Source organism: Mustela nigripes, chromosome 15 (genome assembly GCF_022355385.1).
Source record: "Mustela nigripes isolate SB6536 chromosome 15, MUSNIG.SB6536, whole genome shotgun sequence".
Classification (NCBI taxonomy): domain Eukaryota; kingdom Metazoa; phylum Chordata; class Mammalia; order Carnivora; family Mustelidae; genus Mustela; species Mustela nigripes.
Window position 1 is genome coordinate 30,285,296 of NC_081571.1, and position 16,077 is coordinate 30,301,372.

Here is a 16,077-nt window from a genome sequence, read left to right on the forward strand (position 1 = left end):
GCAGAGCGAGGAGGCATTGAATGCCAGAAAGAAACGTGTTGACATAAATCAGTTGGACTTTCATATATATTCATAGGGTCCCCATCCTTGGAAAGATAAATGGATAGATACCTAAGAATTACAGGTGCTTCTTATATGTTTAACTGAATACTCAAAACCAATTTCCACGATTCTGCCGTGTTTCGCTGCTGTGTTCTGCCCCCTGTGCCGTAAGGCTGTCAGTAGGTTCAAAGCAGAGAACACCAACAGCCTATTCAGTCCTCTTTGTTCTATCATTATGCAACAGTCCTGCTAGACAAAGTCACATAACACGGTACAGAGAGAAAATTAATCATCGGCTAATGAGATGGGGATGTGAAAAGAAGTTTGAAAGAAGTAATTTAGAGGCCCCAATTAGGGCCTATTCTTGTGGGTCTCCCATGGGCACAGCTGGTTGATCCCCAGGTTCAGGGGTGTGAGAAGGGCACCGGGGTGGGGATGTGCGGGGTGGTGGGAGGAGATAAAGAAGCAGATAAAGAAGCCACGGCCTCTTTGGAATACAAAGCGGCTTTTGGAATCCTCCAGATGAGAGCTAATAAGAACCCACATAGCAGTGGGTACCAATGCAATGATGTAGAGAGGTTTTTCAAAGGTAGGTCTGTCTGAAAGGTTTTGGCATGTGACTAGATGAGGTTGCCTATGGAGGTTTTAAACTAGGAACTGAGAAAGGGGAAATGCCATTAAAAGAAAATAGGCAAGCCCTCAAGTTACTCTGTCTGGGTGTAGGGCATATGACCTGGGCACTCAGCGGTTTGCTGTGGAGGGCATTCAGACACACAGAGGCACGAGCATGAGGGTACCAGCTGGCCACAGAGCAGAGCAAATTACTCAGCATGAGCTTCCAACCCAAGGAATTCAGAGTGACCCCCTCCCTCCCCGGTGTGAGAATTTGGCCCCATCCCTCAGAACAAGAAAGCAACAAGAGTTTAGGAGAAGTAAATGTTCGGGGGAAAGAGTCTATATAGATTTGTCTAAGAGGGTCTTCGTTTCTTCTGTGGCTGAGTCTGATCTGCAAGGAGAAATCAGAAGGGGTAGGAACTTTAAGAAAGAGTTGTCTTGCCATTGTATAGACATTGAGGGCCAGATGGGGAAAACTCAAGACAGGAGGAGATCCTAAGAAAAAAATTTTGGAAAACCCAATGGAGAACACAAACCCTTTTATTTAGTTTTAAAACTTCAACCACAAAGTTGTATGACAGCACCCTGCAGAGACACGACATACATGTTTTAGTTGAAGGAGGTCATTTGACACGTGTCAACTCCACGATGGGACTGCCAGAAAGATTCTCGCATGAGCTGATGTGACACTTTCAGTGCAGGCTTGGCCCAAAGCAAGCATTAGAGTGTGGCCACTGTTTTTTAATCATAATGTACCAGGTCAGCCACAAGGGATAGAGCCCAGAATCAAGAAAGGTCAAAAGCACTGCTAATCCCATAGGTCAGATTCTATAGGGCCTATTTCTGGAGTTTCTCCTAGACTGCAGAAAAGGTGGGTTTTAGAGGAAGTCACTTGTGGAAGGGCTGAGGGAAGCAGGGTCACTGAGGCCAAGCTGGAGAAGACGCAAGTGCTCCCGGAGCCTTCTCCGTGGAACTGACCAGCAGCGCTAGGACAGAGTAGCAGACTTCTGACAATAGCCCAGGAGAGCAGAATCGGGACAATGGGTTTAGTCCAGGATATCAGGTCCTGAGGCAATGTAAGAGAGGTAAATCTCTCACTGTGAAACTGTTAGAAAAGGGAATGGACTGTCTTGGGAAGTAGCAAATAATCTGTCATTAGATGTGTCTTAGGGAAGGCAGGCTGGGGGTTGTGGGGGAACTCAAACGTGCAATGGTGAAGCAAGCAGGACCCCTCATCCTAATTTCAGCTCTACTCTTAACCAGCTGTGTCACTTTGGGCAAGTCACTTAACCTCGCGAAGCCTCCATTTTCTCATCACTCAATCAAGAAGGTCAGACTAGGAAATACTCAAAGTCTCTTTCCGCTTTGAAACTTCACAGTCTGTAGTGAGGCCTGGCATCCTTTGCTTCCTTGTCAAAGTGAGCACCTCCACACCTGCCTGGCTTGTGCCAGCGTGGTCCTTATGCCTCAGCTGTGAGGCCCATGGTGTCTGAAGAGTGTGTGTTTCCACAGGATCAGAAAACAGAGCGGCTTACTTTGAGTGTGACAGTTCAGGCCTCTGTACTGAGCGTTGGCGTCAAATTCAAATCGCCCAGCCCGCGGTGCAAGGGAATTTCACAGGACCTCTGATGGGCTTTTACTTCTTGCTCACTCCAATTATATTTGGTTTTCAAGCCCATGCTCCATGCACAGGTGGCTGGAAAGATCTGACAGACTTCTTTCCACAGTCATTGCTCCCTGCAGCAATTTTGGTGAGAAGTGTGGAAATTCTCTTCACTGGGTGCCGTGTCATAGTTTCAAACATGGACACAAATCTCCCCACTCATGTCAACAGCACTTAAAATAGCTGTTGATGGCTGCATTCCTCCGTCCTGCCAGCATTATATCCCCAGTCAGAGGAGACAGAGGGTTTTATTTATGGAATGAGGTCTTTGTTTACAGCGTGAGCACAGCCAGGCTCCAGGAGCTCACCTTGGGTGTATATCTTGCATTCAAATAGAAAACATACCTCACCACCTTTGGATCTCTTTGGAAAGATCACAAAAGCATCATCAATGTTAACTTTCCTTGATTCTGCTTGTAGGCATTCACTTACCTCATAATGTATACTATAATGTTAACTTATCATCTTTAGGGTTGATTTGTTCTTGTTAAATATGTACCCATCTTCAAGGTTGGATTTTTTCACAAGGGGAAAATGTAAGAGCGATCCCGCCTCCAGGGAATTGGTTTTGAACATTTCTTCTAGGAGAACATTTAGAAATATCTTTTGTATTTATGATCCTAATGAGTATATTTTGAGAATAACTTTTTTAAAGATTTATTTATTTATTTGAGAGAGACGCACAAGCGGGAGAGGGGCAGAGGGAGAGAGAGAATCTCAAGCATCTATGCTGAGCACAGAGCCGGACACAGGGTTCAATCCCATGACCCTGAGATCATTATCTGAGCCAAAACTAAGAGTCAGATGCTTAAGCAACTATGCCATCCAAGCGCCCCAAGAACATCTTTTCTACACACTCACACACACTTTGAGTCTCATCTCATAAAGGATGAGATGAGTCTCATCTCATAAATGCTGTCACCCCCTCCAGCATTCCTATCGTGACCCTTTCCCCCTGTGATTAGTTTCTGGAATTGCCTTAACATAGTACCACAAACCCTGCAACAGCTTCAAACAGAAATGTTATCTTCTCAGTTCTGGAGACAAGCAGTCAGAAAGCAAGGTGTTGGCAGGGCCGTCTTCCCTCTGGGAAGGAGCCAGGGAAGAATGTGTTATATGTCTTTCCCTCCATTTCTGGTTTTTGTTAGCAATTCTTGATATTCTTGACTTGCAGCTACATAACTGAATCTGCTTCCGTTGTCACGTGGTGGTCTCTCCGCACACCTGTGTCTCTTCCCTGCTTATGAGGACACCAGTCCTATCAGACAGAGCCCACCCTCATCGACTGTAACATTGTCTTCCCTTGGTTACATCTGCAGTGCCCTCTTTCTCAATAAAGTTACATCACAGGTACAGGGGGGTCATGACTTCAGCCTCTCTGTTCAGAGAGATACGACAGAAACTATCACACCTGTATCCCAGACTGCTTTCATGCTCCCCTTCTCTGTGCTTAGCATCTCCCATTTAAATGTCTCACAACCGTTCTCATACTGTATTGTCATTTTCTGCACAGGAGTGTTTTCATCAGACTGTCCCTTCATTGCAGGAGCGACTCATATAACATCTTTACAGGAAAAGTACCTTGCGGAACATCCAACACCTAGTAGGCACTCGAATGTTTGTCAAAAGAAATACTTTGTCATCGTCATCGTTCTCCTTTCTGTGTCTACAATATGAATAGCATATTTATATAAGGTTACATAAATATTATTATACATGAAATACATATTCACATTGCACATAAATGCTACCAGTTTTTGCATATTCACCATGTGCCAAACATGTTGAACACTTCAGATTTTTTAAAATCCCATTTAATCCTCACAAGCGTATTACAATTTAAATATGATGATCTGCATTTTGCAGATACTATAAATCAGGCTTAGGAAGATTCAAGGTCCTGAGGTCACACAGCCAGTGTGTGGGAGATCCAGGACATGGTCCCAGGTACATTTGATTGCAGATTTGGGCTCCTAACACATTGATACGCTGCCTTCAAACAGACAGTGCTCTCTGAGGCTCCCATTCTGTGGACGTAGTATATCTGGGTTCATGCTCACATTTACCTGAAGAAGACACGGAAGTCCGAAGAGGTTGAGGGACCAGTCAGCCTTGGGTTCCCTCAGCTGTTGCCCAGATCCTTTCAGTTCGAGTTCACCTTTTTCAGAATCTGCTTTCCTTTTTTGATTTTCTGATCGTGAAACGATTTTTGAGAATATTAGAGAAAAGGAGGACATGGGATGAGAAAAAAGCATTTGCTTTAATAGTCTGTGAATTTAACCGACATTACAGAAGACGAGGGTTGTCAGTTGCAATGCACAGAATGAGCCCACCTATCACCACGTAGCTTCTCTGTCCAATGATAATGGATCATATCCTGAGGCATTAAGTCCTCTGGAGAAAGGAGAGGAGCTTCTACATGTTTCTCAAAGCCCCTCAAACCTGTTGCTCTGCCCTGGCACCCCCAAGCCTCGCATCTCTCTGGACTTAAGGTCCCGCCTGGGCCTCAGGTACAAGGAAGGGGGCCCCGGACTGAGTCAGAACCTGGATCAGGGTGGTTCAGGACCGATGACCTGCCAACAGAGTTCCCTTTTGAAGCTGGCCTGCCTGTGTTTGTGTTTTGTCTGCTGCTATTGATCTCTGCCCAGGTCTAGAGCCACTGCTAACCTTTGGCCTGATTGCTGCCTCATTTCTCTTATTATTCTCTTGTAACGCGGTACCCTGCCTGCTGGGCCACACTTGTTCCTGGAGCTGACAGTGTACCTCTGTCCCCCTAACCTCAGCCCAGCATCCATACCCACACCTACCCTAATTAGGCCCAGACTTGACCAAGACAGGCCTCTCTTGCCTTTCTTCCAAGTAGGATCAAGTTCTCATTGCCAATAATTAGACTTCAGAGAGGCATTGATGTTGGAAAGGGCAGAAAGGGGGCTAGCCGCTGCTCGGGGCAGTGGACCAATGGAGAAGGAGGGGTGGGGTACAGCACAGCAGGCAGGGGCCTCTGCCCAGCAGAGTGCACATCTGATCTTGGCTGGCTGCTGTCCCAGTGAGAATAAAACCACTAGCTCGAGTGCTAAGATCCCTTCTCCTCTACTCTGACTCCTGCAGCCCCTCAGGACACAGGTCACAGAGGTCACAGTGTCGCTCGCTCACTATGGCTGTAGCATGGATAGCAGGTTGGAGTCCCCCAAGCTTACCAGGCTGTCCCCGGCCCATCTCTTCCTGGGCTACTCCGTGAGTCTCGGTTTACTCTTCTCAAGTCTTCTGCTAAGTTTGGTGCCCATCCTTCACATTCTCCTTAAACCCGGAGATTTCCCCAAGCAAGGACCATGTTGCAATTCCTGACCCCATATCTCAGCAATAGTACGTGCCCAGGAACTGCCACATGAATGATCGAAAGAAGGATACTGCCATGCCTCTTAACACCCTGAATCCAAACCCGAACCTGCCCTCTGCCACCTGCTCGTCTAATTGAAGAAGCACTGGATGAATCAGGAAGCAGGATTTTTTTTTTTTTTTTCTGGTTTTGTCTTGTCCAGGTGGGAAAAGACAATGAGAAAGAAATGCTTTCTGAGCCTCGGCCTTGGCTCCTGTGTGCTCGCTGTCTGCAACACAAGGGGAAATCTGGACAGGGCTCCGGTCTTGGAAATAAATAACCCTTGCTCTTATTTAAGTACAATTTCTGAAAGAAAGTTCTACTCTATACTTAATTGGATTCTTTCTTGCTGCAATTTAAGCCTTCTTCCTCCTTTTCCTGAGCGGAATTGTAACTCATTATCTCTGAAGTTCACAGGGGCAGCTTTTCTAAGCAACACAAGGAACTGACTCTTGGAGCTTGCATTCTCTCCTCACCTTTGTCTTCCTGTGCCTGGGTCTTTCTCAGACTCCCAAAAAGTGTGCATTTGCTTTAATGAGTTAGTACATAATAGGTTCCTGTGCTATTTGAGAAAACAATTTCCATCTGTTCATATATTGTTAAAAAGTAATGGGTTCTTATTAAAAAAAAAAAAAAAAAGTCTAATGCTTTCCTACTTCCTCCTCTCAAATACTGAATCTCAGATCCTTTGAGGTCCAACATAATTTAAGTGTTAATTCCTTTCTAAGCTCTTTTCAAGCTACTGCACTCACCATGCAGATTTCATTAAACCTCAGAGTCTCTTCATATTGATGTTTTTGTAAAAAGCAAAGTAACTCTTGCTCTATATTAAAATATTTCGCTCAAGAGGAGTGTCTTTTGTCCCCATTTCTAAAGATGTGTTTATTTATTTGGCCTTCCGAAAGGAAACAGAAGTCTGTTACAACTAACAGAGGATGCAAGCGCTGGGCTTCTCATCTCATTTGTGGGCAACATCTGGTTATTGTAATTCACAGGGTTCGCTGTCCTGAGCGGTTTCAGCCTTAAATCACCCTGTGTTGGCAAACAACAGTGAGGGCCAGGCCAGGAAAGGAACAGACGAATCCTGTGCACGGAATGAGATTAAATAAAGGCATGAGCCTGCCAATATTTCAATTTCTAATATATTCACCTTGAAAGCCACTCTGTTGTTTCAGTGATGCTGACACTGAAAGCCCTTCTGTTCTGGAACTTCCCCCTTTAGATCTGACAGCTGGATCAGAGTAAATTTTTAGTAGTGACATGTATCAGGTGAATCATCAAGTCGAATCATTCTACGTGGAGACGTTAAGGTAGTCAAAAGAGTCTTGTTTACATAAGGAGCCAGAGACGGAGACCGAGACTAAGACCCAGGGCGCCAAGCAGACTCTGCCCATGTGTCCACTTTGGGATGCTGGGGATTCCATGCAACTGCTTTATGCCTCAATTTCTTGAAACTTGAGGAGCATTGTAAATTCCAAGGGTGAATCTTCTCTGTCACTTCTCAGCTTTTATATCTTTCCTGTCTCACTTGTTTTGAGGAATGTCAGTACAGATTCTGGAACACTAGTGCCCCAGGAGATTATTCAGCCTAACAGTCCCATGTTACAGACGAAGAAACTGAGAACCATAATTACAGAGGAAATACCAAGAATGTCAAGGTGGCGCCTTTGAACGAGAATGCTTATTTGGCATTTATATTTATGTGGTTTTTGCTGGTTTGTTTGTTTTTTAACAAAACCAAAATTGGAAAAAGAAAAAAAAAAAACCCAACCTCATTTTATTGAAGTCATGCTGGTGCGCTCTCAAGTTAGATTTCCTAAGAAATGGGACGGCAGTCCTCTTGGGGTTAGAGATCAGGAGCACCCTGCTTATTCTGTTTGACCCAGAGGAAGAGCAGAAATATCCAGGGTATAGAGGAAAGCTATCACAAGCCTTTTCCCCGAACGGAAGAGTGTTTGCCGGTGCTTTGTATGCTCTGGAGTGTCTTCATAAACAGAGGGTGTCCCTGTCACTTCATCTGCCTCTGGGTGTCGCCTACATTTCAGCACAGGTAAGCAGAGTGAGACCACGCCTGGGCTGAGGCGGAGGCTGTCCCTGAGAGCCACGAGGGTGGAATGGGAATGATCTAGGAAGAGGAAGGAGAATAGATAGGACAGTAGGAAAAGAAAAGGGAGTTCATTGCCGAGGAGTTGCAGAGGGTCACCGTGGCTTCTGGTGGTATCCGTGCTCCTGTGTGTCTTCCTGAGCATCACCACAGCACCAGTGATAGTGTCTGCTTTCTGTGAACAGACATGCTCTTCAGAGATGGATCCCTTTGCAGTATTCTAACAATCCCTGCTTGTAAATCAATCTGACTTCTTTAGGAAAAGAAAATCCCAGTATATGACCATTGAAATAACTTGTTTCATTACCATGCTAAAAAAAAAAAAAAAAAAAAAATCATTGCTTATATTGGAAAACCCATTCTTTTTTTTTTTTTTTTAAAGATTTTATTTATTTATTTGACAGACAGAGATCACAAGTAGGCAGAGAGGCAGGCAGAGAGAGAGGAGGAAGCAGGCTCCCTGCTGAGCAGAGAGCCCGATGTGGGACTCGATCCCAGGACCCTGAGATCATGACCTGAGCCGAAGGCAGCAGCTTAACCCACTGAGCCACCCAGGCGCCCCTGGAAAACCCATTCTTTTGGTCCCCTTACTTTTCTTATACAGAGTGTAATTTTTTTTTTTTTTTTTTAAATAACAGGGCATAAAGATTTCAGGAGGGTTGGTCCATTATTTATTTGTTGACTGAATTATAGGAAGAAAGTATGATCATCCAATGGAATGCAGAAGCATATACAGCTAATTCTATGCCTATGTGTACTTAACCCAGCCATAGTAATAACTCTTTGTTTTTTATTTCCTGGGGGAAATAGGTTAGGTTGGACCTGAATGCATCATTATAAAGTATGCACATATAAATTGGACTTTTCTAAATCTAGGTCACTTGGATAAGAAGGCTCTTTTGAGAAAACCAGACTGACAATTAGATTCACAGGGCACTTCAATGTTAAATGGCATTCTTCCCACATTCTGGGTCATAAGGCAGCAAGTATAAACACTACGCCGATGTTAAGACACAGAAAATCACATTCACAACAATAGCATAGCTTCATGGTGCATGGTTTTCCACTTTAATATGCTGTGTTCTGTTCTGCCATGTTAATGTTTTAAGTGACATAATTTCCTTTTCATGTAGTTTCAAGTTCATCTTTTATTTTCTCTTTACCTTTCTGGAATAGCTTTCTACAAGGCTATATCTTGTGCTGGGAGAAATTCCTAACCAAAAAAAAAAAAAAAATGTAAAGTCAAATAATCTTTGCAGGAAAACGACAAAGTAACAATGAAAATGGATTTAAGACCCTCCAGCCAAAATGTTATCTTGTGTACTTTACAGACTCAATCTGTGTCCCAGGCTTTGATCCAGGCCTCAACATGATGACTGGGATTACGCCCATTAACCCAATGATTCCAGGCCTGGGGCTGGTGCCACCCCCACCACCAACAGAAGTGGCTGTCGTCAAAGAAATAATCCACTGCAAAAGTTGTACTCTTTTCCCTCAAAATCCAAGTAAGTGATACCTGCAACAAATAATCTGCTCCTCCATTTAAGATTTAAGTTTTCCTTTTTTTTTTTTTTTTTTTGTAATGTAGCATTGCATGCACTTTCAGATGTGATTCAGAATTCTTCCCCATGGATGCACCAAGTGGGGATCCATTTGACAGGAGGCTTTTGTCTCTAGATTCACACAAATGGATGGGGCTGTGTCCATGGGTTCTATCCAGGAGCTGAACCGACACCATGAAGCCAGTGTATGTGATGTGGAGATACAGACCCAGCATTAAGAATCTTTTTGCATGCAACAAAGTCTAGCATTTGCTGCAGAACATAGTGTGAAATATATGAGCATTTCTATCCATCTTCACAAATGTGGGAGAAAAATTCTGAAATGTGCTTTGCTAGATGGAAAATTGAATTAATTTGGCAGTTAGCAATTTTGGGGGAAGGCCGCATCTCAGAGTTTCTGGGCCAAATGGCATTTGCTTGAAGGAAACATATATTTGATGAAATAAATGAGTCAGAATTTTTTTTTTTAATTTAGTCTCAGATACTAAGTTTATGGGCTTAAATAGCTAGAATTTTTTTTTTATTCATATTAATCAGTGTTGCCTTTTCGAAGTGGACTTTTCAGGAGATTGCTTTAGTAATCTACATATAAACTAGGTAAAATGTTGTGACAGTGTACGTTTTATCTTTTCCTACAGCCTCCCCCAAATGTAATCGTTAGCTCATTTAAATGTGAATTTTTAAAAAGTGTTGTTTTCAGTCACAGTGTTCCCCTAGCCCAGCAAGGACTGAGCAGGCTTGCAAGTCCATTCTCTGTCTTGCTTATCCGTTATCCGTTTCCCGCAGCAAGACAAAGCAGATAACAAGCCCAAATTCCCCATCATGTTATCATCTCATCATGCTTTGTACCTTGTAAACTCCCCCCACCCCACACCATTTTGGGGGGCTTCTGTATTATGAAGGGGAAATGAAATTACGCTAACATTGGCATTATCTCTGTTCTGGGACAAGCTTAGCTACGCCATGTAGAAAGGAGCCCAGAAAGTAAATGTTGGGAGGAGGAGGGGAGAGGAGTTAAGAATAAGGCAGGCCACTATCAGTGTAAGTCGGAGTAGGCATTCATCACGACTCTGGGTTGAGAACCTTGCGCTGCCGAGTTTCCCTTTTGGCAGGTGAACCAGGAAGCGTGCAAATAAAGGGCACACCCCTCTCTTTCTGTTGTGATTATTAGATCTTCCGCCTCCTTCCACAAGAGAACGACCTCCTGGGTGTAAGACCGTGTTTGTCGGAGGATTACCAGAAAACGCTACTGAGGAAATTATTCAAGAAGTCTTTGAGCAGTGTGGTGATATTACAGCCATTCGGAAAAGCAAGAAGAATTTTTGTCACATTCGCTTTGCGGAGGAATTCATGGTTGATAAAGCCATTTACCTTTCCGGTACTTTGCATTACATTTTGTTATGTTTTGTGATGTTAATACGAGCTTGCTTCCCTTTTGCCTTCATGCGCAATAAAGTCCTCACAGTTTGGGGCTGGAAAAGGAGGACTTCTGCCTTTACCCTGGGCTGCCAGAAGCTCCATGTTAAGACTGAGAGTCCACCTCCCGGCAGGAATGGTTTCCCACCACCAGACTTGAGGAATTCCATTGAGTTTCTAATTAATGTTCTCAAGTGCTTATTAGATGAAAAGCAATATTATGAATACTGAGGACCATTATTATTACTGGATGTAATTCCTCAGGGGAATAAAGTACTCTCTCGGCATAATTTCAGTTTTTCAGAAGTGGTTCAGTTTTTAGACCCCAGGGTACCACATCAAGATCAGTTTCCTTGCAGTAAGTAGTCCACAGGTCCTAGGGGGAGGCCGGATCCCACTGCCCAATTGCTAGTGCCTTTAGAGTGGTAATGCCTACCCCCAGGATACCTGCTTCTTTGGTGCCATTTGATAGGGGAGATTTTCACAGATGTTGAAATTAGACCCAGTGCTGCCTGTGGGTGTTGGAGCAAGTGTACAGAGGCTGTCCTCGAGGCCTTTGCTAAATCGAAGAACCACAGATCTGGTATGTGGTTTTTGGGAGATGCTGCTTAGAATCAACTCATTGCCATTCCCTCGAGCTCTCCTTCCGCCTGTTTCAGTCTGTTGCTGGGCACACCACCTCCCTATTCCTGACGGAAAGCTAATGAGGGAACGTGAGAAAAGAATAGGGGGAAAAAAACCCACAACAACTACTGAAAGCTACTGCCAGGCTTACTTAATTCCTGCAGGCAGCTGCTATTGCCTCGCAATTCCCTTGCAAACCCCAGAAGCCTTGGAGTTATTCCAATGCTGCTGCAACTTTCCTGAGCCCAGGTAGTGCTGTGGAGAACTTTAAAACCCTTATTCCGATAAAACCTTACAAAGGTAGGGGGTGGGGGTGGAATCTGAAAGCATTCTAAAAAAGAGGTGGAAGACGAAACATAGAAAAAAGTATTTTACAACACACAAATAGCTGTGTGTTTTACCTGTCATGTATCTCGGGCCATCGCATCAGAGTAATCTAGCACACAACTAGGGACTCTGTTGCGGCTGTGGGTCTCACATTCCTCAGGCAAGATAACCTCTCTCTGGCCTCCATTTTCTCATCTGCAAAACTGAGGTAGTACCAGTACCAGTACTAACTCAGAGGATCATGATGAGGAATGAATCCAAATAATGGATAGTAAGTGCTTAGCAGGGCACCTGCAGCAAGAGGAACCATTGAGCAAATGGATGTTTTTAACACACATTTCCCGAAAATGCTAAAGAAGGACTGATTCTCGTTTCTCACAGACGTGCCCCGGGGAACATGGGGTGTAACCACAGCTCTACCAATAAAACTATTACTTTACTCCCCCTGATGAAATAAGAGGGGTTGAGTAGATCAGAACTGCTTTTCATCTCCAACAGAACACAACGTTTAGACCCGATCAGAAACCCCATGAGACATCACCAAAAATGAACAGGCCCAAATTTAGGCATGGGAAAGGTATTCCTGTATTTCTTCCTTGATGCTAGGCACTTCCCAGCATGGACCTTGGTCCTGCTTCTGAGCCAGTCGTCTGATTGCCCCTTGGTCTGCCTCTTGGCAGCAGAAGGAGCCCACAGCAAAGGCCTTACCTGCAGCCTCCCTGCCTGGATGCACAATGGTCTCCCACCTCTCGGCCTCAGCCACTCTTGGGATGTTGTCCATTAGTCCAGTCCAGAAGACTGATTAACTGGAGGGGCAGGAGGGAAGGAAGGCTGCCCGTCCTGTGCATGAGCTCCTACAAGCCCAAACCCAGCTGCTAGGCCTAATTTTAGGACTGTGTTCACAGTTGAAGTCCAAGCTAATTTTAGACTCAGCCTCATCAGGATCTCTTTTAAGGCCTTAATGATGATGTTTTGGTGAAAGAAAGGGTACTTTTTGGAACCAGAAATATCGAAAAAGTGGTGCTCTGGACACCCACCCAGTTAGGGTTACAGGCCAGCCTTAGGCGGGGCGGGCCACTCAGCTGTTGCTGATTTGTCACCGTGGCCTGCTGATGCATTAAGTTCCTACGGCCCAGACCAAGACACGCTCTGCTTTAGCAAGAATTCTGCTCATACGTGATCGGATGTTTGCAGTTTTGGTTGTTATTGTCATATCTTCCCATTTTTAGAGAACACCATGTAAACCTAGCAATGAGATGGGCATAACAGGAATCAGATGTGAGATCTGTTTGGTATTTGTAACTTCTCAAAGGTGTGAAGCGCCCTACAGAGAAGAAGTCAGCCTCTGCACGGGTTTTCAGCTGAGTTTCAGCCCAAATGCCAAGATAATCCATTGAAATCTACCACGGAGATCTCGAATGTCAGCGTTAGTGCAGCCTAGCATTTCACAGTGGTATCTCATTTGCAAAGCCCCTACACAGCAAAAGTGCTCATTTTGCTCTTTCCTCTGGCAGCCCCAACAGCTGTGATCCTGCTGGGACCTGAATTTATGTTTTTAAAATCTGAGTACCCCAAAGTGAAGAGCAGCCTCAAAGCCAAGTCATCTTCATCTGAAGTGAGGCTGGCTGTCTGGGTTCAGTTCTGTTTGTGTTGATTTCTCCCATCAGGTTTCTGCACGTCATCTTTATACGTTGGCTAGCTCGCAGTAAATCCCCCAAAGATTTCCAGGTGCCCCCCCCTCCCCCTTTTTTACTGGTCCAGCTCTGCGCTCTTGCGCAGGCTCCCGTGGCCTTCAAAGATTGCGCGGACAATTTGTGTGGGGCTGCATCATAGATGAGGTGCTGCAGGGCTGTAAGGAAGGCAGCTGGTGAGGCCTCTTGATTGAAGGTAAAATATTCTCCCGCGTGCCCCAGAGGATAAGTGGAAATAAAACAGCATTGCAAAATTGCCTTGGTAATTGTGGCTTTTGCAGCTGCTGAGAGAGAATGGAGCAGCATTTTCTAGGGGAATGAAGCAATAACCTGGGAGTGAGGTGTTGTGGAATTTACTTTGTAGATCTTTTTAAATACCATAGATATTCTTTATTTACTCCTATTCCGACTTTTTTGAAAAAGAATTTAAGAACACTTATGCAAGAGAGTTACGTAAATTGAAAATATAATACCACTGGCCCTAGAAACGCAGATAGGGGGAAAATGCTACATGCCAAATTTATTTCTGAGCTCCCTGGAAGCCAGAGGGAAGAAGGAGTTATGGTAAGTGCCCTGGTTCTTGGGGTCATCATCTCAGTAACATGGGCTTGAAAGATGGGTGGGTGACCCCCTGAGACACCTCCCAGAACAGTGTTTAGCCCTACATCTGTGATAAGCTGAACTTCGCAGTACTTCCTTATCACCTAGGAGAAGGGTAATTGCTTCCCACCTCCTATGGAAGGAACGCCGGGCCCCTTCCTGAGGGCGGGGGGAAAAAAAGGGCGGAAGTTTCGTCAGGATGCCGTGAGGGCCGGGCCAAAACGGTGCCGTCGTCGCGGCGGTGACATCCTGACGCCACCGGCCTCTCCATTGCTTTCAGGTTACCGGATGCGATTAGGGTCCAGCACGGACAAAAAGGACTCGGGCCGCCTGCATGTGGACTTCGCCCAGGCCAGGGACGACTTCTACGAGTGGGAATGCAAGCAGCGGATGCGCGCGCGCGAGGAGCGGCACCGGCGCAAGCTGGAGGAGGACCGGCTGCGGCCGCCCTCGCCGCCGGCCATCATGCACTACTCCGAGCACGAGGCCGCGCTGCTGGCCGACAAGCTGAAAGGTAGGGGGCCGCCCTCGCGTCTCCGGCCGGGCGGGAGGCATGGCCCGCTCGCAGGACAACACCGCCATCCCCCAGGGCCCCAGCGCCCCCGACGTCTCGGTCTCCGCGTGCTGGGTGCGTGCAGGCGACGGCACCCGGACGCAGGGGACACTTGGGCTTCCTCCTGCTGTTGGGACGCAGGCCGGCCCTTGCTCACCGGTGTGCGTGCACGAGTGTGTAGGGTCGCGCAACGTGGTCCGTGGAAGAGGGGCAGAAGGGGCATGTGCCGTCGCCCCAGAGCGGGCTCCTGTCTTCCCACCTGTGCGGACTGAGCGAGGCTAGTGGCTCCTGCAGACAGGCGGGTCCTGGGGTGGGGTGGGGGGGCTCCCGGTCCTGGTGGGGCTCCGGGTTCTGGAGCTTCCACCTACCTGTGCTCTTCTCAGAGCCTCCCTTCATGTGGGAAAAGGCGCTGGGGTCTGTGGAGGGTAGAAGCAAAACGTGGAACAGGATCCCTGCCTTCAGAAATGGAGTTGAAGGGACACTGCTGACACTACAGAATAATCGGGAATTAAAAGGAGTACATTTCATTTCTAGAGGGTTTGCTCTTTTCACATGTTTGATGCTATGGGGGGTAAAACCACATGGAGGCTTTAGTACCTGCCCCAGTGAATGGAAAATGATAGGGGAAGGGCCAGACTCTAACTCTGGAGCACGGTTATGTGTGAATTCTCTTCCATTATTGATCAGAGTCCTGTAATCTAGCAGCATCTGCATTTACAGGCCAATGATAGTCAGACTTCTTCCGACCATTGAGTGTGTTGGGCTTTAACGTGAGATGCAGGTTTGGGTAGCTGACCACACCCAGGTGTCTCAAGTAAATGATTAACTCTAGGACAAAGCCAGTGGCTGACTCAACCAACCTAGCAGCGTGCTTTGGGAACACGGTGGGCAAGTGTTGATGAAGGTATCCAGAAAATCTTCCCAGAGAACCGTGCAGGAGAAGAAGGGCCTTAAAGACATTCCAGTCAGAGGCAGGAGCTCTGGGATAAAAGACACAAGGAAGCCAAGAAGAAGGTGGTACCGGCAGAGAAAGGCAAGGGGGTACTGCTCCAGCACCCGGGAGAGCAACTTGGAAGTTTATAGAGCAGGGTGCTGCAGGAAGTATGGCAGGGCCCTGAAAGCTGCTGCTGGATTGGGATTTTACTCCATAAGCAGTAGAGAAGCCACTAATGTTTTCTTATGAGAAGAGAGATGTGATTGATCCTTGGAGTGTCTTAGAGCATCGCTAGCACACTGCTGGCAGCATGTAAAGTGGATTGGATGTTTTCACTAAGTGAGATGTGTGAAAGCTGCCCAAAACCTATTTTAGGAGGATAGAAGGTTGACATTCTGTTTCTTTAAAAGAGTTAAAAAGGATGTCTGCTTCTAGCCCTCATGCCCTGTTCAGGCCTTAGGAGCCCCTAATCAGCTGCCGTTTTGGCTGAAAGCCCCCCACTGTAACCACCCAGGGCTTTTTTTGCCACCAGCCCATGTTGCTCTGCTCTGGGAGGTCCCATCTGACAGA

The 16,077-nt window shown here is 46.0% G+C and overlaps 1 protein-coding gene across 6 annotated transcripts in view; it reads left to right on the plus strand.

The window, feature by feature from the left end:
• Positions 1–16,077, plus strand: part of ENOX1 (ecto-NOX disulfide-thiol exchanger 1) — a 561,141-nt gene that overhangs the window by 386,475 nt on the left and 158,589 nt on the right. For 5 of the 6 annotated variants that reach the window (XM_059377619.1, XM_059377624.1, XM_059377621.1 and 2 more), the window contains 3 exons: positions 9,132–9,305; positions 10,534–10,740; positions 14,301–14,534. In XM_059377619.1, coding sequence (XP_059233602.1) covers positions 9,132–9,305; positions 10,534–10,740; positions 14,301–14,534 — 615 coding nt within the window. Of the gene's footprint in view, positions 1–7,348; positions 7,747–9,131; positions 9,306–10,533; positions 10,741–14,300; positions 14,535–16,077 lie in introns of those variants that run through there. The other variant, XM_059377625.1, reaches the window with a different exon arrangement.